Source organism: Salvia miltiorrhiza, chromosome 8 (genome assembly GCF_028751815.1).
Source record: "Salvia miltiorrhiza cultivar Shanhuang (shh) chromosome 8, IMPLAD_Smil_shh, whole genome shotgun sequence".
In the NCBI taxonomy this organism is placed as follows: Eukaryota; Viridiplantae; Streptophyta; class Magnoliopsida; order Lamiales; family Lamiaceae; genus Salvia; species Salvia miltiorrhiza.
This window is the reverse complement of record NC_080394.1, coordinates 55,628,666-55,652,614: the sequence shown is the minus strand read 5'-3', so window position 1 is coordinate 55,652,614 and position 23,949 is coordinate 55,628,666. Positions and strand designations below refer to the sequence as shown.

The 23,949-nt window shown below is 40.3% G+C and overlaps 3 protein-coding genes across 3 annotated transcripts; 2 read left to right on the top strand and 1 right to left on the bottom strand.

Moving 5' to 3' along the window:
* The first annotated feature begins 1,691 nt into the window (after positions 1–1,691).
* Positions 1,692–4,998, top strand: LOC130999305 (putative late blight resistance protein homolog R1A-4). The gene has a single exon (XM_057924819.1). The coding sequence runs from the start codon at positions 1,914–1,916 to the stop codon at positions 4,890–4,892; it is 2,979 nt and encodes a 992-aa protein (XP_057780802.1). The 5' UTR covers positions 1,692–1,913; the 3' UTR covers positions 4,893–4,998.
* A 1,604-nt stretch (positions 4,999–6,602) lies between these two features.
* Positions 6,603–9,222, top strand: LOC130998738 (putative late blight resistance protein homolog R1A-10). The gene is made up of 2 exons (XM_057924147.1): positions 6,603–6,717; positions 6,764–9,222. Exons 1-2 carry the CDS (start codon positions 6,603–6,605, stop codon positions 9,220–9,222), a joined length of 2,574 nt encoding a protein of 857 aa, XP_057780130.1.
* Positions 9,223–20,039: 10,817 nt separating this feature from the next.
* On the bottom strand, positions 20,040–22,727 carry LOC130998737 (putative late blight resistance protein homolog R1B-16). The gene has a single exon (XM_057924146.1). The coding sequence runs from the start codon at positions 22,725–22,727 to the stop codon at positions 20,040–20,042; it is 2,688 nt and encodes an 895-aa protein (XP_057780129.1).
* Positions 22,728–23,949: the final 1,222 nt, after the last annotated feature.

The window sequence follows — 23,949 nt, the reverse complement described above, 5'->3', positions numbered from 1 at the left end:
GTTACAGTAATAGTTTCTGGGTATGGGTGAAAGTGGAGAGTTTACCCATCAATATTATTCGATTTAGGCCTTTTGGAAATTCAACATTTTGGGTAATATTCCCTCTGTCCACGAAAGAATTTATAGGATTGAGTGGTACTCGTTTTAAGGAAAAAGTTGTTTAGCGTATTGAGAGTCGAGAAAAAGTTGTTTAGTGCATTGAGAGTGATGAAAAAGTGTTATAATGAATATTGAGAGTTGTGAAATAGTAAAAGTAAGAGATATTATAAGTGGTGGGGTATAGTCCAAAAATACTTAGAAAGTTTTTTGTTTTTTGTGGACGTCTCAAAAAGGAAAGATAGGAAGTTCTTTCTTGGACGGAAGGAGTATCACTTTAAATCTCAAACTGCTTTACTGCTTTTTACAGATTCCCATGACAACACAGTCATTTGGAGGAGGAGGAGGAGGACGGGGAAGATAAATCCGTGAGCACTCCACATGCCTAAGTTGTGATAAGCTCCAAATTTCAATTGGTGTGCAATGACAAGTCTCGCATCAATTGTCAATGTTTGCACCTTGACTTGCAACTTCCGCATTCATTGTATGTGCAAATTGTAGCTACATATAGTTTAGTTTCACAATGTAAGAATTATGTATATGAATTCTTGATTGAAATCAAGATCTCTGTTTTGTCTCACCTTGTAAGTTGATATGGTGATCTTTAAGTGAGATTTGAACTCGAGACCCTCCAATACCTCCTGTAGTATCTGAGGTTCTTTGTCATCATTGAAAACTGAGTATCGAAAATAATAAGCAATTAGTTTCTTGGGGAGAAAAAAAAAGAAACATAGAAAAAGCATCACCTTGAAGAAGAACTGCTGCACGAAACAGTAGGAATAGGAACGAGTGATGTTAATGGGAGGGAGGGAGAGAGAGAGAGATGTTACTGCTGAGCTCTATCTGTGTATTAATTGTTTTTCACTTTCCAATATTTTTTAACTGCCTCCTGTTTGGGAAGCACGAAACAGATTCTAAAGGATAAGGGCATTAATGTTCTTGTTGGAATTTTCCTTCAAGAACTTGCAACTGCCACACATCTCGTGTTCAAGAACTTGAAAAGCAGAGGTGTTTGCAACCCAACACACGACATCACAACCGTCGATTCTCAACAACTTGAGACAAGGAAACTCTCCGTTGAAAGCCCTCCCAAGAAAGAGATGGATGCAAGGGGCACTTGACGAAACTACTTTTTCGATGTTGATTGAACCTATGGTAAAGGAAGGTAGAGATAGAGTTCTATTTGATCCGTACCAAAGGACCTCTATACTAGATATGTGTTATGTTGTGTTAGAAGTTGAAGAATTATTTTACTAGACATTAACGGGAAAGAACATTTTATAGCTTATTTGTTTGTTTAATCTCTATGCTATGATAATTTTAAACGCTTGGATTTCGAAATGGGAGATCTCTCGCTCTTTGAAATGAGAAACTCATGCCTCTCCTGTTTACTGTTGCTTACATTTTGTTGTCCAAGTAGAATTCATTTGATACTTAGAGCTTATATTATAAGATGCATAGTTCCAAAATTCATTAATTTAATTGACATGTTGAATTTATCAGGATTCAAAATACTGCACAAGGTCAGCTCGTTTCTTCAAGGAAAATGACAGCAAGGGCATTCAAATATGACTGTCCAGAAATTTATTATACAATCACTTATTCAGATCTCTTCAATTTCTAAAAGAATTTTAATAATTAGATTGTGGAGCACAGGCTGGCGCTGCATGTTCAACAGATTAAAATAAAACGACTTTATTTATTTATTTATTTATGTTTAGCAGACTCCGTCAAAGTCTTGGGGGCAACTCAGAATAACCATCGTTCAGATTCATCGAATTTCAGTTACAGTCTGCTGCTTAATCGAAGGATTTGAGATGGCAGCTTATGCAGCTCTGGTTTCTTTGATGAACAATATTGAGCAGATGATGTGCCATCCTCGCCTTTCAACTGTATTCGACAAGAAACAGATTGAATCGCTTGGGGAAAAGGTTGATGCCTTGCTCGACTTGATTACCAACAGGAATATTGATGGAGGTAGCAAAGAAGCATCAGATCTGGAGAGTCAAATCGTATCTGCAGCTCACGCAGCTGAAGATGTGATTGAATCACACATTGTCGATCAAATTCATGCTGGAGAGAATCCAGCATGGATGCGGTGGTGCTGGCTATGGAGAAATCCATGCTTGTGGCTATGGAGAAATCCATGCTTCTTGGATCTGCAACAAATAACTGAAGAAATGGATGGTATCATGAGAAATGGTGCTGAGCTCAAGGAGAAATGGGGAGCGAGAGAGGAGCAAGCTACACATGGTGAAATGGATGCTGTGGAGGAGAAACAACCTCTCACCACCACCAGAAAGGCTTCTCCGGTGGGACTCGAAGACGATGTGATCAACGTCATGGACAAGCTCACCATACATCAACCCAAGCAGCAAATCATCTCGATTGTTGGAATGGGCGGCACGGGTAAGACCACGCTTGCCCTAAATGTTTATGAAAATTCACTCATCAAGGAACACTTTGACATTCGTGCTTGGGCTATTGTATCTCAAAAATACACTGCAGAAGAAATCTTTTCAAAACTTCTCTCTAGCATAGGGCAAAGTGGAAGTGGAGATGAATTAGGGCTAAAGTTGTATCAGAGTTTATGTGGTAGAAGATATCTGATTGTATTAGATGACATATGGAGTGTCGAAGCTTGGGATGAGGTGAGGCGTTACTTTCCCGATAATAGGAATGGAAGTCGGATCGTTTTAACTACTAGGTTGTCTGATGTGGCTAGTGGTTGTGGCTCTAGTTCTTGCTTCAACATGAAACCGTTAGATGAGGATCAAAGTTGGGTGTTGTTTTGCAGAAACGCTTTCCAGCAAGAACATTGCTCTTATCCTCAACTAGAAAGTGTGGGAAATGAGATTGTTACATTGTGCAGAGGAGTACCCTTGTCAATCGTTGTGATTGGAGGATTTCTTCTCAAATCGCCTAGGACTGTAGGATTCTGGGAGGGTGTTGCCAAGAATATAAAATCAATCCCCAATTCAATAGAGAAGCAAGAGATCTTAGATGTGTTATCTTTAAGCTATAATCACTTGCCCCCTCATCTGAAACCATGTTTTCTTTATATGGGAATTTTTGAGGAGGGCCGTGAGATTCGTGCATCACGAATCATCAAACTTTGGGTTACTGAAGGATTTATCAAACCGAAGAGAGCCCAAATGTTAGAAGAGATTGCAGAGGGGTACTTGAATGACTTAGTTGACAGGAATCTTGTTCTTGTTGGCAGATATCGATATAATGGGAAGATTAGGTCTTGTCGACTTCACGATCTGATAAGAGATCTGTGCTTGAAAGTATCTGAGAAAGACAAGTTCTTCTATGTCAACAGGGCACTCGACAACATGAGTAAGGAGCGTCGCTTCATATGTCCTGACTTCATCAAGAATGAAAATGTTCATGAGATGTCTGATGCTTGGGCACTGGACAACATGACCAAGGAGCGTCGCTTCATATGTCATGACTTCATCAAAAGTGATTATGTTCATGAGATGTCTGATGCTCCGAAATCAGCGCCGCTTCTTCGTTCTCTGGTATGTAGAGGGGACAAGCTGCCACCGGTTGTGTTTAAGATGTTGAGGATTTTGAATATGATTAGCAACTGTTCTGAGGCAGTTGTAATGCAGAACTTGAACCTGCGGTTCCTTACTTTCCAACCTTTGGCTTCCCGCACCTTGGTTTGGCTTCCTTCTTCAATAGCCTTCATTTGGAACCTGCAAACATTGACAATTAATGCGGAACTTGTCGTTGCACCAATTGAAATTTGGAGCATGTCACAACTTAGGCATGTGGAGTGCACACGGATTTATCTTCCCCGTCCTCTTCCAAATGACTGTGTTGTCATGGGAAACTTACAGACATTGACAAAAGCAGTAAATTTGAGGTTGAGTGAGGAGGTGTGTAAGAGAATTCCCAACACCAACAAATTGCATCTAATCTACGGTAAAGATTTGGAGGGATATGATGATTACTTGTTCGACCATCTCCACAATCTTGGCAGCCTACATAAACTTCAATCACTAAAGCTAGTAGTTTCCACCTTTCCTAACCAATCCTCATGCAATGCAGATCGGCTAAAGTGTGCATTGCCGGTATCTCTGAAGAAGCTGTCACTGGCACGCTGCAGTCTTGACTGGAATGATCTAACAATCATCGGTTCTTTGCCCCAATTAGAAGCTCTCGAGCTAGTTGATTCCGTCAAGGGACAGAAGTGGAGTCCGGTTAACGGGGAGTTTCTCCGCCTTAGATTCTTGAGCATTGTTGATTGGACTTGTGATCTGAGATGTTGGGATGCAGACAGCTCCCATTTCCCTGTTTTGGAGAAGCTTAGACTTGAGGGATTGTGGCACTTGGAAGAGATCCCTTTGGATATTGGGGAAATTCCGACACTTGAAGTTATTAGTGTGGATGGATGCAGTGAGTCTGCTCAAATTTCGGCGATGAAAATAAAGGAAGAACAAGAGAGTCTGGGAAATGAGGGCCTTGAAGTTCAAATATCATCAAGGAAAGATATTGACAATCGGAAGCTTAGAGATGAAGAAGTATTGATGCACTTGGAAGAAGAGGTCCGTTTGTATATTGGGGAAATTACGACACTTGTGGATGGATGCAGTGAGTCTGCTGACGTTTCGGCGATGAAAATAAAGGAAGAAGAAGAGAGTCTAGGAAATGAGGGCCTTCAAGTTCAAATATCATCAACGAAGGAGACACTTACCCGGCTGACTGAAAAAATAAGGATTTCATTTCTAACATTAACTGCAGCCTCGAGATATCTTCATGGAAAGCCGTTAGATTATCTCTGATTGTTGTGAAGGAAATGAAATTGTAAACTTTGCTGTGTTTGATTTCATATTTGGTATGAATGGCTTTCTTCCGCTAAGCTAATCAAAATAAGTTAGCATTTCTTTCTTTCGCATAAGTTCATCAAAAATCCCTCCTTTCTTTCACACCAACATTCTCTTACAATTGTTCCCCAAAAAATCATCTCCCAACATTCCCTCCTTGAAGTTGTGGCCATTACGTTCTTCTTCGAAAGCAACACAAACGTAGGTGTTTTTTTTTTCTTCATAAATCACACATCTTGATTCACAAAGAGAAGAAACTGTTGGGGAACGAGAAGAATGACGGACACTAAATCTGATTTCAAATGGCTACATATCAGTAAAATAAATTACTAAATAAATAAATCCTGATAGCATCCATATCTTGAAAACAACTTTCCAGGTAAATAATGTTATTTCTAGAATTAGAATGGCATTTGTTAGTGAAATCAACAGAAAAGTAACAAAAAAATCAAAAGAACACAACAATTACGTGGTTCGGTTTTTCAACCTACATCCACGGGCCAAGGAAATCGATCTACTTTTATTCACCAAACAAACTTAGAATCACAGAGACTATAACTTTGAATCGAAAAGAAAGACATCGAAAATCAAATCTAACTCTGAAAGATAATCTCTCAATCCTCTCACAATTCTTTCCTCTCTGTGTATTTTTCTTGAACTAGTTGCAGGAGCTGAGTTGAGGAAGACGAAGACTCCCGTTCAGTTAGTTATAACTAACTGAAAACAAAGATTAAATCCCAACCGCACGATCTGCACCAACGGACCAGATTAGATCTGCCAACTATTCTAATTTGCAAACTAAGTCCCTCCGCTATTCAGACTTTGCAACTAAACCCCTCCGACTTCAAACAACACTTTCAATTCTAGCAACTTTAGTTCTAAGCTTCACACGATTTATACTGAATAATAATAACAACAACATTCATTTGAGATATTTCTAGGGTGAGATTCATCACAAAACATATAGTTTGTGAGATTAAAGCAAGTTGATGCAATAAATCAATACAGAAAAACTTCCACTTACAATCTTGTAGCTAAAAGATCACAACCGAACCATGGAAATTTTAAGTTTTTTGCATTTATTTCAGTACCATAGATCTATCATAGATCTCGTAGCATCATCCTGAGCACAAGCAACGCGAAACACAACAACAGAGATGAAATACTCTATGAAAATGACAGCAAGCTTACAACTTGATCCACAAGCATTTCTAGCTACCATTTTAGAAGACTAGGTGATCAAGTTAATTAAATTAGTCAAATTGTTAGTGAGCGAAGAAACGGGTACACAAATTAGTCAAATTGTTATTAAAAATAGGTTATGATATATTTTTGTGAATTGACGAAATGATAAATTGGATCTTATTTTTGATTTTATAGAAAATAAGGAAACTAAAAATGATATTTAAAAGGATGATTCAGTATCAATAAAGAGATTGTGGAGCACATAATATATTGATTTTTTAGTGAAGGAAAAGAAACTTTTTTTTTTTAAGAAAAGGAAAAGAAACTTTAATAATGAGATAGTGCTAAAAGAACTTTAATAATGAGATTGTTGTGGATCACAGCTAATGGAAAATAAAACAACTTGATTACTTATTTCTTACAGATTACGTCAATCGTCGTTCAGATTCCTCAAATTTCAACAAAATTAGACTTTGATTTGAGATGGCAGCTTATGCAGCTCTGGTTTCTGTGATGAACATCATTGAGCAGATGATGAGCCATCCTCGCCTTTCAACTGTATTCGACAAGAAACAGATTGAATCCCTTGGGGGAGAAGGCTGATGGCTTGCTCAACTTGATAACCAACACTAATATTGATGGAGGTAGCAGAGAAGCATCAGATCTGGAGAGTCAAATCGCATCTGCAGCTCACGCAGCTGAAGATGTTATTGAATCACACATTGTCGATCAAATTCATGCTGGATCCAGTCATGGATGCTCGTTGTCGGATCTGCAACAAATAATTGAAGAAATGGATGGTATCATGAAAAAGGGTGCTGAGCTTAAGGAGAAATGGCGAGCGAGAGAGGAGCAAGCTGCACATGGTGACGTGGATGTTGTGGAGGAGAAACAACCTCTCACCACCACCACCGGAAAGGCTTCTCCGGTGGGACTCGAAGACGACGTGATCCACATCATGGACAAGCTCACCATACATCAACACAAGCAGCACATAATCTCGATTGTGGGGATGGGCGGCACGGGTAAGACCACGCTTGCTCTAAATGTTTATGAAAATTCACTCATCCAGAGACACTTTGACATTCGTGCTTGGGCTACTGTATCTCAACAATACAGTGCACAAGAAATCTTTTCAAAACTTCTCTCTAGCATAGGGCAAAGTGGAAGTGGGAATGATTTAGAGGTAGAGTTGCATCAAACTTTATGGGGAAGAAGATATCTGATTGTATTAGATGATATATGGAGTGTCGAAGCTTGGGATGAGGTGAAGCGTTACTTTCCTGATAATGGGAATGGAAGTCGGATCGTTTTAACTACTAGGTTGTCGGATGTGGCTAGTGATTGTAGCTCTAGTTCTTGCTTCACCATGAAACCTTTAAAAAAGGATCAAAGTTGGGTGTTGTTTTGCAGAAACGCTTTCCAGCAAGAGCATTGCCCTTATCCTCAACTAGAAAGTGTGGGAAATGAGATTGTTAGATTGTGCAGAGGACTACCCTTGTCAATTGTTGTGATTGGAGGGTTTCTTCTCAAATCGCCTAGGACTGTAGGATTCTGGGAGGATGTTGCCAAGAATATAAAATCAATCCCCAATTCAATAGAGAAGCAAGAGATCTTAGATGTGTTATCTTTAAGCTATAATCACTTGCCCCCTCATCTGAAACCATGTTTTCTTTATATGGGAATTTTTGAGGAGGACCGTGAGATTCGTGCATCACGAATCATCAAACTTTGGGTTGCTGAAGGATTTATCAAACCGAAGAGAGCCCAAATGTTAGAAGAGATTGCAGAGGGGTACTTGAATGACTTAGTTGATAGGAATCTTGTTCTTGTTGGCAGACATCGATATAATGGGAAGATTAGGTCTTGTCGACTTCACGATCTGATAAGAGATCTGTGCTTGAAAGTATCTGAGAAAGACAAGTTCTTCTATGCCAAGAGGGCACTCGACAACATGACTGAGGAGCGTCGCTTCATATGTCATGACTTCATCGAGAGTGAAGATGTTCATGAGATGTCTGATGCTCTGATGTCAGCGCAGCTTCTTCGTTCTCTGGTATCCAGCACATGGTGGAAGCTGCCGGTTGTGTTTAAGTTGTTGAGGGTTTTGACTATGGCTAAACACTGTTCCGCGGAGGATATAATTCAGAACTTGAACCTGCGGTGCCTTACTTTCCAACCTTTGTACTTCCTCATCTTGGTAAGGCTTCCTTCTTCAATATCCTTCATTTGGAACCTGCAAACATTGTCAATTCATGCGAGACTTGTCGTTGCACCAATTGAAATTTGGAGCTTGTCACAACTTAGGCATGTGGAGTGCAAACGGATTTATCTTCCCCATCCTCCTCCTTCTCCAAATGACTGTGTTGTCATGGGAAACTTACAGACACTGATAAAAGCAGTAAATTTGAGGTTGAGTGAGGAGGTGTGTAAGAGAATTCCCAACACCAACAAATTGCATCTAATCTACGATGATGAGTTGGAGGGATATGATGATTGCTTGTTAGACCATCTCCACAATCTTGGCAGCCTACATAAACTTCAATCACTAAAGCTAGTAGTTTCCACCTTTCCTAAACGATCCTCATGCAATGCAGATCGGCTCAAGTGTGCATTTCCGGTATCTCTGAAGAAGATGTCACTGAAAAACTGCAGTCTTGTCTGGAATGATCTGACAATCATCGGTTCTTTGCCCCATTTAGAAGCTCTCAAGCTAGTTGATTCCGTCATGGGACAGAAGTGGAGTCCGGTTAACGGGGAGTTTCTCCGCCTTAGATTCTTGAGCATTGTCAAATGTGATCTGAGATGTTGGGATGCAGACAGCTCCCATTTCCCAGTTTTGGAGAAGCTTAGACTTGAAGGATTGAAGCACTTGGAAGCGATCCCTTTGGATATTGGGGAAATTCCGACGCTTGAAGTTATCAGTGTGGTTGGATGCAGTGAGTCTGCTGAGATTTCGGCGATGAAAATAAAGGAAGAACAAGAGAGTCTAGGAAATGAGGGCCTTCAATTCCAAATGTCATTAAGGCGCCGGAGACAGGCAGCCCTGTTACTTTATAATTTCATAAGGGTGTCAAGGTCAACAGATTATCTCTACGATTGATGGCAGGAAATGAAGTTGTAAATTTTGCTGTGTGTTTGATTTTACATTTGGTATGAACGGCTTTCTTCAGCCAATCTAATCAAAAAAAGTTATTTCTTTATTGAGGTGGTCTCCTGTACACTCGGGTTGTACCATACTCGGATCCTGACCCAGCTGAACTATTCAGGCCCGTTTTTTCTTGGAATGACACTAACACTAACTAACATTATTTTGTTTTACAAATGATACTATCATATTATATAAATAACACTATATCAAAATGACACTAATACTTGACATCCGGACATGATAGTCTAGTTGGGTTAGGATCCGGGCAGGGTACAACGCAGATGTGCCGAAGGTTTTGTGTTCTTTCTTTCGCAACATTCTCCCACACTTGTTCCCCAATAAATCATTATCTCCGATATTCCCACCTTGAAGTTGCGTCCATTACGTTCTTCTTCGAAAGCAACATAAACGCAAGTGTTTCCATGGTTGGGGAACGAGAAGAACGACGGACACTAAATATCTGATTTTAAATGACTATATATTACTAAATTAAAGTATAAACAAATAAAAACATGATAGCATCCATATCTTTTAGCTTGCAAGATTGGATACAGAATGAAAACAATTTTCCAGGTGAATGATGTTATTTCTAGGATGGCAGATATTTCTAGAGTGAGATTCATCACAAAACATATAGTTTGTGAGATTAAAGCAAGCTAATGCAATAAATCAATACAGAAAAACTTCCACTTACAATCTTGTAGCTGAAAGATCACAACCGAGCCATGAAAATTAGTTGTTTTTTTGCATTTATTTCAGTACCAGCAATAGAGTTGGAACAAGTTGCCAGAGCAAAAATATCAAACTGGCACACACTCTAAGTCGCCTTCTTCCTCTTGCCTAACTGCTCTATCATAGATCTCGTAGCAGCATCCTGAGCATAAGCAAACACAAGAGAAGTGAGATACTCTGCCAAGCGAGATTACCCTAACAGTCACAGTTTACAATTTGATCTTTATCATATAAATCTTTTCAACAATCGGATCCACAAAACAATGATGATATACGAAATCGGATTAGAACTCAAAGGTTCTCACAACATGAAACCAACTTAAGAGTGAAGTTTTTCAACCAATGTCACATTTTCAAATAATCTAGGCTGCAATCACAAGCATTTTAGAAGACTTGGTGATCAAGTTAATTCAAATGTAAAACCATTCCTCGTGCATCATACAGAATCATCAGGATGGCTAATGACGAAACACTTCAGATTCATGATTCAACTGCTGTATAAAAGATAAAGTAATTAAACAGTCTATAACTAGCCTATTAGACAAATAATAAAGTGTTTTTATGAGAAAACCAAACAACAAGAGGTATACAGCCTAAGGAACATCATACTACAACAGTAAGAACATCTCCTACAACTCTGAGTCGTCGTACTCCTTGCTTATGTGATTTGAAGCGTCTTAGAGAAGAGTCCTCTGCCAAGAGCTGAAAAACAATTGAACCATTCAAGATATGGTGAACACCCAAAGATAAAACTGAAAACATGGGACAAAAGCACAAACAATGCACGGTGAAATATAAAATAGCCAGGAAAAAGATGCTATTGTTCAAATCTTTGTGGAATCTTATCAACACCATTACATTCCACAATACAAGCAATGCAACATAGATCCATTTCCTCTTGTATAATTTTACAGGCAAAAATGCACGGAAAGAAAGAAAGAAGTGATCAATGAAACATGGAGGCTGCATATCACAAAGTGATAGGAACCCAAGGCAGCAAAACATTGCATCAGAGATTCAAGAAAGAACTTTGGAAGGTTCAAATGGAAAAAATCAAGGCCATCAAAGTTTGTTTCTTCTGGAAGAAAGAGGCAATCATTAGATATGCCGATTGCCCTTAAAAATGCAGCCGTCGGCCAACTCTACTGAGAAAAATATATATGATAGCTCAAGAAGAAAAGTAAAATCATAAAATTATGTTGCTTCCTTCTGATAGATTAAGCTCTTGACAAGCATCTGCACACCCTAGTCGCTTCTAAATGAGGACCGCTGGGATCCCGCCTATTAAACGGCTCATCAAAATCATTCCTTGTTATCTGAATCCAAGGAAAGCTTTTGACCGTGAAGGGCTCATCATCTGTTTCAGGTGAAGACATGAGACCGCTGAAGGCTGCGTCGCGGCTCACTGCCATGGAATAGTAGCTCATGCCGTAGTAAGAAAGACGCGGTATGCCAAGCCTCGATGCTGATTCGAGGGTCCAAGGGAGGAAGCCGTCTGATATGATGCAGCTGACTTGTGAATGGATCTTTTCTAGCTCTTGCTTGAACAAATGGTAGAAAGAGAGCCATGGATGGGAGCTTGTCTGTGCTCTCGGCTCCCGGCGGGACACCTTGGATGTTGTCAGGGAATGGTATATAGGTCGACAATGGAAACATCAGCTCCGGTGAGAGATTGAGACATGAATGGATGGTTTGCAGGGGTGGTGAAGATGGTTACGGTGGCAAGGCCGCGGTCGAGGAGGAGCTGTGCTAGGTGTTAGAAAACATTAGATCAATTTTGAGTTCAGAGAGGGGGACCAATGCTTAAATGTGTTGTATTCGAGTTATAGCCATTTGCCTGCTCATCTAAAGCCATGTTTCCTTTATATGGGGACTTTTCAAGAGGATCGCGAGAAATCACCAAACTTTGGGCTGCTGAGGGATTTCTAAAGCCTAAAGCTGCTTGAGTCTTGGAAGAGGTTGCAGAGGATTACTTAAAGGATCTCATTGACAGGAACCTCGTTTTAGTTGGTAAGTATCGTAAGAATGGAAAGATTAGATCTGTCTGCATTCATGACGCTTGTGTCTTGAGAAACTTGCAAACACTTGTGCAAGTAGTGAATTTCAGATGGACGGAGGAGGCGTGCAAGAGAATTCCCAACATCAAGAAATTGCGCGTGGTTTTTGATGATGTCTTGACAGATTACGAAGATTGCTTGTGCTTACACTATCTCCACAATCTCTGCTCTTTACAGAAGCTCGAATCACTAAACATGAGGTTCACTTTCTGCATATCGCGATATCCAGTGGATTTGCTGAGCAAGAGGCTTGCCTTCCCCACTCGGCTAAACAAGTTGTGCTTGAGAAACTTCAGCCTCACTCGTGAAGATCTGGCAACGATTGGTTCGTTGCAACATCTACAAGTTCTTGAGCTTGAACACAGCTCTTTCTTGGGAGGCGAGTGGAGCACTTTCAACTGTGAGTTCCCTTGTCTTAAGTTCTTGAGAATCGACGGCTGCGATGTCGTGTGTTGGGCTGCAGACACCTCTATTTTTCGAGTTCTTGAAAAGCTCGTTGCTCGAGATCTTTGGCAGTTGCAAGAGATCCCTGTTGGAAATATGGTTTTGGAAATATGGTTTTATGCCATATCTGAAAATTATTATTTAATTAAATATTTATTATTTAATTAAAATAATTATTGGATGTTAATCTACATCTCGAGTAGATCAACGTGATATACTTGAAGTCTCAAAACCGATTTCCGATGAGTGAGATATTGTATGTCAAAGTTTGGATGTTGAAGAGGAAAAATAACATTTGTTATGTTATCCCACATTGGAAAACATAGAGATGTTTTTCATGTATAAGAATAGCAAAGCACACGGAGTTGATAAATTGACTTGTGGGCTTGCTAGTGGGCTTGATCTAAGTACTAGCCTCGCGCACACACACGCGCGCCGCCGCCGACGACGATCGATCGATCGGACGGACGGGCGGGCGGGCGGGCCGCGGCCAAGGACTTGGATCTTGGATCTTGGTGCTTTGGGGTGGTGTTTGGGGCCCAAACTATTTTTTGGACCAACTCCATTGGGCTTTTATTTTTTTGGCCCAACAGAATTAATTTTCTTGGCCCAACTGAATTAATTCCCAAGCCCACAGCAACAGTCACAGCAGCAGAACAAGTCACAGCAGCAGCAGAAGCACGCCAGCTTCGACTTCTGCATGGCGTCTTCAATTTTGCAACTAAGTTTCTTCAATGGCTGCTGCCACCGGCCACATCTTCAACCTTCCAGCCGTCGGAGTGGAATTCAATGTATTGAATTCATACTTACCACATGTCTATAAATAGGCTTGTGGAGAGCATGCAGAGACAACGAACAACACCAAGAAATACTGCATTCTGCCAATTCTACACCCTCTGCATAACGCTCAGTTCTTGATCCTATTAAGTTCGCCGGAGCTCGCCGGATTGTGGTGCTACATCCGACGAGACGTAGTCGTTTTACCTTTGGGGAAGATACGCCAAACCGAAGAGCACTACCGGGGCGATAATCTTCTTGCGGGAAGAGATTCATCTCGACTCGACTTTGTTTATACGTATAATTTATTTATACAGTGTATTTCAGTTGTATCAAATTATTTGAGTTGTAATTTCTCAAATTATTTACTTTGTAATATTTGCAATTATTTTGAGTCTTAATTTCTCAAAATAAATATTTTGTAATATCTCGATCGTGTACCCGGTTCTAACAATCGCAAGAAGATTATTTCTCTGCCGTTGATACACGTTCGAGAAATGGCTCACACCGACGTCAATATGGATGGCTCCACCACCTCTGCAACCATCGGTTCAACCACGTCGTCAATATTTTCCTCGTTTGCATCAACGGGGGCTTCATCGTCAACATCTAGAACTATTGGTCTTGCCGAGAAACCATCAACGTTCTCAGGCAAGAACTTCAAATATTGGCAAGAGAAGATACTATTCTACCTCACAACCGTGGGGTTTGCCGGATTCTTAATGGAGGATAAACCTCCAACCCCGAGTGAAGGGGAAGGGGAGACAAGCCAAGAAATTCGTGCCGGATATTTGAACTGGTGTCGCGGCGACTACTTGTGCCGTAACACCGTTCTCATGTCTCTGGACGAACGGCTCTACCGTGTTTTCAAGGTTCATGAAACCGCGAAACAATTGTGGGAGGCCCTTGATCTGAAATATCAAGTGGACAAGGCAAATACTACCAAGTATATTGTCGCCAAATGGTTGGAATATAAAATGGTCGACTCCCGGCCATTGATGGACCAAGTGGAAGAGTTCCAAAATCTTTCACATGAGGTTCAAGCCGAAGGGATGCCCTTGGCGGATGCATTGCTCGTTGCAATCATCATAGAGAAATTACCTCCTAGTTGGAGGAAATTTCAAAACCTTTTGAAGCATGAGCGCTCGGAGATGTCCGTGCCGATATTAATATCCAAGCTTCAAATGGAGGATCACGTGAGAAGTCGTGATCAAAAGGGAAAAGCTCCAATGGAGGCAAAGGCCAATCTCACCGAGAAAGGCGGTCCCTCCAACAAACGTGGTCGCCCTAACCCTAATAATAAGGGTAAAGGGAAGCAAGGCGGACATCAACCATCAAAGTTTGATGGTGTATGTTATAATTGTGACAAAAAAGGTCACATGGCTAAGGATTGCCGCAAGCCAAAGCGGAAGAAAGCAAATGGCAACGTGAACAACGTCGAGAAGGACTTCGACGATTGGAACCACGATGACTTTGCTGCCATGATCTCCGAGGTGAATCATGTGGACAACCCGAACGCTTGGTTCGTGGACACCGGCGCTACCGTCCATATATGCATAAATCGTGAGTTGTTCCACAACTACAAAGAAGTGGAAAACAAAACGATAATGGAGGCTAGCGAACGGACATCCCAAGTCCTTGGCATGGGAGATGTGATTCTTCAACTCACGTCGGGCGTGGAGATCACATTAAAAGACGTATTACACGTTCCAACTGTCCGAAAGAATTTAATTTCGGGCTTTAGGCTTACGAATAAGGATTTTGAATTGTTTTTCAAATCTGACTATGTTGTAATACGCAAGTGGGGAAAGTTCCTAGGGAAAGGCTATGCCTCCGAAGGACTTTTCAAACTTGGTGTAAGAGCTTGTAAGCCTGCCAAGGCTAAAATCAATAAAGATGCATCAACTTCTTCTGCTTACTTGATTGAGTGTTCTGATTTATGGCATTGTAGACTTGGACATGTTAATCTAAATGCTATAAAGAGATTAGTAAAAATGAATTTACTAAAAGTTGATGAATACAACTCACAAGAAAAATGTAAAGTTTGTGTTGAAGCCAAAATGGCTAAGTTACCGTTTAAATCGGTAAAAAGGAGCACTCAACCATTGGAACTTATTCACACAGATGTTTGTGATTTAAAGTTCGTGCAAACTAGAGGTGGCAAGAAGTACTTTATCACCTTTATAGACGATTGCACAAAGTATTGTTACCTTTACTTATTGAAAAGTAAAGATGAGGCTATTGAAGCTTTTAGAAACTTCAAAAATGAAGCCGAGAATCAACTTGGATGTCGAATTAAGATGGTTCGAAGTGATAGAGGTGGAGAATATGTAGCTCCGTTTGCTGAATTATGCAACGAAAGTGGTATAATCCATCAAACGACGGCTCCTTATTCACCGCAATCTAACGGCGTTGCTGAACGCAAGAATCGAACTCTTAAGGAGATGATGAATGCCTTGTTGATTAGTTCAGGATTACCCCAGAACATGTGGGGGGAAGCTGTCTTAACGGCCAACTATATCTTGAACAAGATTCCACTCAAAGGGAAAGATGTAACTCCCTATGAGCTATGGAAAGGAAGAAAACCTTCGTATAAATACCTCAAAGTGTGGGGGTGTTTAGCCAAGGTAGAAGTGCCTTTACCAAAGCAAGTTACAATAGGACCTAAAACGGTGGATTGTATCTTCATTGGTCATGCACTTAATAGCAGTGCCTATCGTTTTATAGTGCACAGATCGGAGATACCTGATATACATGTTGGGACAACGATAGAATCAAGGAATGCTATATTCTTTGAAAATATCTATCCTAACAAGGATAAAGGTACATCGAACTCTAATGATGGAGTTGATGATGATGCTACAGGTTCTAAACCTATGGAAGTAGCTAGTAATTCTACTCAAGTAGATGATGCCACGGGTTCTAATCATGTACCACCTAATAGGAAAAGACCAAGGTTTAAACCTATGGATGTAGAACCGAGACGTGGGGAACGAGTTAGAAAAGCTAATGTCTATGGACCGGATTATGTTGTCTTGATGCTAGATGGCGAACCGGTGACGATTAAAGAAGCTATGTCTGGCTCAGATGCAGCTCTCTGGAAAGAAGCCATCGATATTGAGATTGATTCCATTATGCAGAATCATACTTGGGTGTTAGTGGATCTACCACCTGGAAGTAAAGCTTTAGGATGCAAATGGATCCTAAAGAAGAAGTACAAATCTGATGGTACTATAGATAAGTACAAATCCCGACTTGTCGTTCAAGATTTCAGGCAGAAAGAAGGGTACGATTTCTTCGATACCTATTCACCTGTGACCAGACTAACATCTATTCGGATGCTTCTCGCTATTGCTGCCTTGCACAATCTCGAGATTCACCAAATGGATGTGAAAACTGCGTTCTTGTATGGCGAGTTGGAAGATGAAATATATATGAAGCAACCTGAAGGGTTTGTAGTACCTGGGCAAGAGCACAAAGTATGCAAACTTCAAAGGTCTTTATATGGGTTGAAGCAAGCACCGCTTCAATGGCATTTAAAATTTGACAGTGTAATGTTGTCAAATGGATTCAGAATCAATGAGTGCGATAAATGTGTCTACATTAAGAATTCTAATAACGGATATGTTATTGTTTGTCTTTATGTAGATGACATGCTCATCATGGGAAGTAATTCCCGAGTGATTCAAGAAACCAAAGGCATGCTAAGTAAAAATTTTAGCATGAAAGATATGGGCTTAGCTGATGTTATCCTTGGAATTAAAATTCTAAGAAGACCTGATGGTATTACTATAACACAATCTCACTACGTTGAGAAAGTGTTAAAGAAATTCAACGCTTTTGACAAGCCAATAGCTAAGACACCATGGGAACCTAGTGTGCATTTGAGTGTACACAAGGGAGAACCTGTTGACGCGATAGAATATGCAAAGATTATTGGGAGCTTGTTGTATCTAACAAATTGCACTCGTCCCGATATAGCATGCTCGGTCAACAAGTTGGGCAGCTTTACAGCTAACCCTAGTAATGAACATTGGAAAGCTCTTGAAAGGATTTTGAGATATTTGAAATATACTCAAAACTATGCGATTCATTATACTAGGGAACCCTCTGTACTTGAAGGGTACTGTGATGCAAATTGGATATCTGATGCCAAAGACTCGTTTTCAACGAGCGGTTATGTATTCACTGTGGGGGGTGGTGTTGTGTCTTGGAAATCCAAGAAGCAAACATGTATTGCTAGATCGACCATGGAATCAGAATTCATAGCTTTGGATAAAGCTGGTGAAGAAGCCGAGTGGCTTAAAAATTTCCTCGAGGATATTCCATGTTGGTCGAAACCTGTGTCGTCCGTGATAATTCATTGTGATAGTCAAGCTGCTATCGGACGAGCACAAAATCATTTGTATAACGGTAAGTCGAGACATATTCGTCGACGTCATAATACCGTGAGACATTTGATCAATAGTGGAGTTATCTCAATTGATTATATAAGATCAATTGATAACATAGCGGATCCTTTGACAAAAAGTATCCATCGAGATCAAATGTATAAACTGTTAGGGGGAATGGGTTTGAAGTCCACAAATTAAGGATAATCATAGTGGCAACCCAACCATGATGACTGGAGGATCCCAAGAACTTGGTTCAATGGGACAACTAAGCTATGAAAATCCGTGTGTTGAACACTCGAATTGCCTATTCCTTGTAGAACAGTGAGTGTTCGGAAACCTGCACGTGGTGAGGTTAAGTCTTTGACTTTTAATGACTCTAGAACTCCTCGAAGAGGACAAGTATAGCAGGATACTTGAGTTAAGAGTTACCTATGTAAGTGTGAAGTGGGGCCGCTTCGATTGAAACACTTATGAATCCAAAGAGGTGTTCCAAGGCCTGTAATGGACACAAACGTGAGAACGAATAAGGATTGAAGCAATATTGTGTCAATATTGTTGACTCAGTATACACCGAGGAGGACTAGTTCAAGGAACACAATCCACTAGGCCGCCGGTATACTTGATAATATTGACTATGGCAGGTTCAAAGCCACAAGCTACCTTTCCAAATGCAATGTTGTTTCTTAAGAGAACTGAGCTAAGTGTTTGCATACTTTCGCATACTGATTTCTCACTCATGTGGGGGATTGTTGGAAATATGGTTTTGGAAATATGGTTTTATGTCATATCTGAAAATTATTATTTAATTAAATATTTATTATTTAATTAAAATAATTATTGGATGTTAATCTACATCTCGAGTAGATCAACGTGATATACTTGAAGTCTCAAAATCGATTTCCGATGAGTGAGATATTGTATGTCAAAGTTTGGATGTTGAAGAGGAAAAATAACATTTGTTATGTTATCCCACATTGGAAAACATAGAGATGTTTTTCATGTATAAGAATAGCAAAGCACATGGAGTTGATAAATTGACTTGTGGGCTTGCTAGTGGGCTTGATCTAAGTACTAGCCTCGCGCACACACACGCGCGCCGCCGCCGACGACGATCGATCGATCGGACGGACGGGCGGGCGGGCGGGCCGCGGCCAAGGACTTGGATCTTGGATCTTGGTGCTTTGGGGTGGTGTTTGGGGCCCAAACTATTTTTTGGACCAACTCCATTGGGCTTTTATTTTTTTGGCCCAACAGAATTAATTTTCTTGGCCCAACTGAATTAATTCCCAAGCCCACAGCAACAGTCACAGCAGCAGAACAAGTCACAGCAGCAGCAGAAGCACGCCAGCTTCGACTTCTGCATGGCGTCTTCAATTTTGCAACTAAGTTTCTTCAATGGCTGCTGCCACCGGCCACATCTTCAACCTTCCAGCCGTCGGAGTGGAATTCAATGTATTGAATTCATACTTACCACATGTCTATAAATAGGCTTGTGGAGAGCATGCAGAGACAACGAACAACACCAAGAAATACTGCATTCTGCCAATTCTACACCCTCTGCATAACGCTCAGTTCTTGATCCTATTAAGTTCGCCGGAGCTCGCCGGATTGTGGTGCTACATCCGACGAGACGTAGTCGTTTTACCTTTGGGGAAGATACGCCAAACCGAAGAGCACTACCGGGGCGATAATCTTCTTGCGGGAAGAGATTCATCTCGACTCGACTTTGTTTATACGTATAATTTATTTATACAGTGTATTTCAGTTGTATCAAATTATTTGAGTTGTAATTTCTCAAATTATTTACTTTGTAATATTTGCAATTATTTTGAGTCTTAATTTCTCAAAATAAATATTTTGTAATATCTCGATCGTGTACCCGGTTCTAACACCTTCGGAGATGGGAGAGATAAGCACTCTCAAACTCATTCATTTACATCACTGCTTTGAATCTGCAGCCATTTCAGCATTGGAGATTAAGAAAGAGCAAGAGAGCTTTGGGAATGATAGCCTTAAGATTGAAGTTGACATCTCTTGTTACTGTTGCAGTTATAGTTTCTGGGTAAGGGTGAAAGTGGAGAGTTTACCCTTTTGGAAAATCAGCATTTTGGGTAAAAAGTTAAGGTGAATATCACTTCAAACTTCAAATGTTAGTTTACCCATCGATGTTATTCGATTTAGGCCTTTTGGAAAATCAACATTTTGGGTAAAAAGTTGAGGTGAATATCACTTTAAACTTCAAATGTTAGTTTAAATGATGAAGTATTGATTTTGTATAAATTGTAACCTCCGTCTATTTTTCGATTTTATTTCCTCTGCGAAAAATGAAAGACGTACAATAAAAATGGGAATTCTTGATGAAGAGTTAATCGTAGAGATAATCTAACGACCATCTAAATGCTAGGAACTTGAAGGCTACTATAAATGGTTCAGCACGCGCATCTATGCTCTCATCAATATCTAATATTTGAAGGCCCTCATTTCCTAGACTCTCTTCTTCTTCCTTTATTTTCTTTGCGGAAATTCCAGCAGACTCACTACATCTATCCACACTGATAATTTCAAGTGTCGGAATTTCTCCAATATCCAAAGGGATCTCTTCCAAGTGCATCAATCCCTCAAGTCTAAGCTTCTCCAGAACTGGGAAATGGGAGCTGTCTGCATCCCAACATCTCAGATCACAATTGATAATGCTCAAGAATCTAAGGCGGAGAAACTCCCCGTTAACCAGACTCCAGTTCTGTCCCTTGACGGAATTATCTAGCTTGAGAGCTTCTAATTGGGGTAAAGAACCGATGATTGTTAGATCATTCCAGTCAAGACTGCAGTTTTTCAGTGACAGCTTCTTCAGGGATACCGGAAATGCACACTTAAGCCTATCTGCATTGCATGAGGAGTTAGCAGAGGTGGAAACTAGCTTTAGTGATTGAAGTTTATGTAAGCTGCCAAGATTGTGGAGATGGTCGAACAAGCAATCATCATAGCCCTTCAACTTTTTGTCGTAGATTAGATGCAATTTGCTGGTGTTGGGAATTCTCTTACGCACCTCCTCACTCAACCTCAAATTTACTGCTTTTGTCAATGTCTGTAAGTTTCCCATGACAACACAGTCATTTGGAGGAGGATGGGGAAGATAAATCCGTTTGCACTCCACATGCCTAAGTTGTGACAAGCTCCAAATTTCAATTGGTGCAACAACTAGACTATTGTTTACCACGTGAATTGACAATGTTTGCAGGTTCCAAATGAGGGATATTGAAGGAGGAAGCCATACCCAGGCGCCGGAATCAAAAGGTTCGAAAGTAAGGCACCGCAGGTTCAAGTTCTGCATTACATCTTCCGCGGAACAGTCGCTAATCACAGTCAAAACCCTCAACAAATTAAACACAACCGGCAGCTTCCACCATGTGCTGGATACCAGAGAACGAAGAAGCTGCGCTGACATAAGAGCATCAGACATCTCATGAGCACTCCTGCAGAGCAGAGAACGAAGAAGGTGCGCTGACATAACAGCATCAGACATCTCATGACCATCAGCACTCCTGATGAAGTCATGACATATGAAGCGACGCTCCTCAGTCATGTTGTTGAGTGCCCTTTTGGCATAGAAGAACTTGTCTTTCTCAGATACTTTCAAGCACAGATCTCTTATCAGATCGTGAAGTCGACAAGACCTAATCTTCCCATTATATCGATGTCTGCCAACAAGAACAAGATTCCTGTCGACTAAGTCATTCAAGTACCCCTCTGCAATCTCTTCTAACATTTGAGCTCTCTTCGGTTTGATAAATCCTTCAGCAACCCAAAGTTTGATGATTCGTGATGCACGAATCTCACGGTCCTCCTCAAAAATTCCCATATAAAGAAAACATGGTTTCAGATGAGGGGGCAAGTGATTATAGCTTAAAGATAACACATCTAAGATCTCTTGCTTCTCCATTGAATTGGGGATTGATATTATATTCTTGGCAACATCCTCCCAGAATCCTACAGTCCTAGGCGATTTGAGAAGAAACCCTCCAATCACAACAATTGACAAGGGTAGTCCTCTGCACAATCTAACAATCTCATTTCCCACACTTTCTAGTTGAGGATAAGGGCAATGTTCTTGCTGGAAAGCGTTTCTGCAAAACAACACCCAACTTTGATCCTTTTTTAAAGGTTTCATGGTGATGCAAGAACTAGAGCCACAATCACTGGCCACATCCGACAACCTAGTAGTTAAAACGATCCGACTTCCATTTCCATTATCAGGAAAGTAACGCTTCACCTCATCCCAAGCTTCGACACTCCATATGTCATCTAATACAATCAGATATCTTCTACCCCATAAACTCTGATGCAACTCTAGCCCTAAATCATTTTCACTTCCACTTTGCGCTATGCTAGAGAGAAGTTTTGAAAAGATTTCTTTTGCACAGTATTGTTGAGATACAGTAGCCCAAGCACGAATGTCAAAGTGTTCCTTAATGAATGAATTTTCATAAACATTTAGAGCAAGCGTGGTCTTACCCATGCCGCCCATCCCAACAATCGAGATGATTTGCTGCTTGGGTTGATGTATGGTGAGCTTGTCCATGATGTGGATCACGTCGTCTTCGAGTCCCACCGGAGAAGCCTTTCCGGTGGTGGTGGTGAGAGGTTGTTTCTCCTCCACAGCATCCATTTCACCATGTGTAGCTTGCTCCTCTCTCGCTCGCAATTTCTCCTTGAGCTCAGCACCCTTTCTCATGATACCATCCATATCTTCAATTATTTGTTGCAGATCCAACAACGAGCATCCATGACTGGATCCAGCAGGAATTTGATCGATAATGTGCGATTCAATCACATCTTCAGCTGCATGAGCTGCAGATGCGATTTGACTCTCCAGATCTGATGCTTCTTTGCTACCTCCATCAATATTACTGTTGGTAATCAAGTCGAGCAAGCCATCAGCCTTTTCCCCAATGGCTTCAATCTGTTTCTTGTCGAATACAGTTGAAAGGCGAGGATGGCTCATCATCTGCTCAATATTGTTCATCAATGAAACCAGAGCTGCATAAGCTGCCATCTCAAATCCTTCGATTAAGCAGCAGACTGCAATTTGAAATTTGATGAATCTGAATGATGGGTCATAGACTTTGACGGCGTCTGCTAAAATCAATAAATAAATCAAGTCGTTTTATTTTAGGGTGATTCTATTCATAGCCCCATTTTACTCTTCATAGCACTTAATATAAAATAATAATATAAAATAATTATGAAGTTACAATTTTGCCCTGTAGCCCAGTAGCCATAACCGCAAACCCCTTCAAAACGCTCTCCCAAATTGATCTGCAAAAGGATTTGTTCCTCCAGAAAAGGATGACGGTGGCGCCACTGCCATTGACGGCAAAGAGAAACCAGTGGAATACCACTGAACATAGTTTAAGGTTGGACTCTGTCAAGAAAGCTAACCAATTATTATCAGTTGATATTTTATGTATCATGAGTATGTATTTTGCCCAAAGGTTTGATTTTTTTTTTGGGTGGGATTGAAGGAGCAAGGATTTGAATTCCCAGAAACCCAAAGAGACCTACTTCTTTTCCTGCACTCATCACAATAAAGAACCATATTTTAAATGTTTGTACGTATTAAAATAAATAGATTCTCGAACATTGTTGTAATATGTTGACCCAACTTATACTCCAATTGAAATAGATTCTCGAATTTCAACGTAGTTTTCGCTTTTTTTTAATCTGCAAAAACATGCTTTCTTGGAATAGGCAATGTAGAAGTGGGTCAAGTGTTGAAGGTGAAGAAAAATTGAAAAAAGAAAATAGGGGCTAAGATCCAAATATTTTGGATCTGATAAATGGGGGCTAAGAAAAATGATTATAGCTCTGATAAGTGTATTATTCGAAAAAGAATGATATTGTCAAAATATTTTGGGGGTTAAGATCACGTTTAAAAAGACAAACAAATGAGGTTAAGGGGTAAATTAGTCTAAATATAAATATTTTTAATATTGTATTAAATAGGGTGTTATAAAAAGTAAAATGGGGGCTATGAATAGAATCACCCTTTATTTTAATCTTTTGAAGATAGAGAGCTCGAGCCTGTGCTCCACAAATCTCATAATATTAAATTCTTATAGCACTATCTAAATTATTGAAGAGATCTGATAAGGATTTATTTTCCATTATCCTTGATGATTAAAATAGGTATTTATTTTGCTAAGATACTTGCCAATAAACATACGGCAAATTCTAGGGGTGAGCAATCGGTCGGTTCGGTTGAAAATCGATCCGAA

What these genes read in the sequence shown, in the direction of transcription:
- LOC130998738 (XM_057924147.1), top strand. Translation starts at nt 6,603, where the DNA reads ATGGCAGCTTATGCAGCTCTGGTTTCTGTGATGAACATCATTGAGCAG. An exon ending in TGAATCCCTTGGGGGAGAAG is followed by an intron (nt 6,718 to 6,763) that starts GCTGATGGCTTG and finishes ATATTGATGGAG; the next exon opens with GTAGCAGAGAAGCATCAGAT.
- LOC130999305 (XM_057924819.1), top strand. Translation starts at nt 1,914, where the DNA reads ATGGCAGCTTATGCAGCTCTGGTTTCTTTGATGAACAATATTGAGCAG.
- LOC130998737 (XM_057924146.1), bottom strand. Translation starts at nt 22,727, where the DNA reads ATGGCAGCTTATGCAGCTCTGGTTTCATTGATGAACAATATTGAGCAG.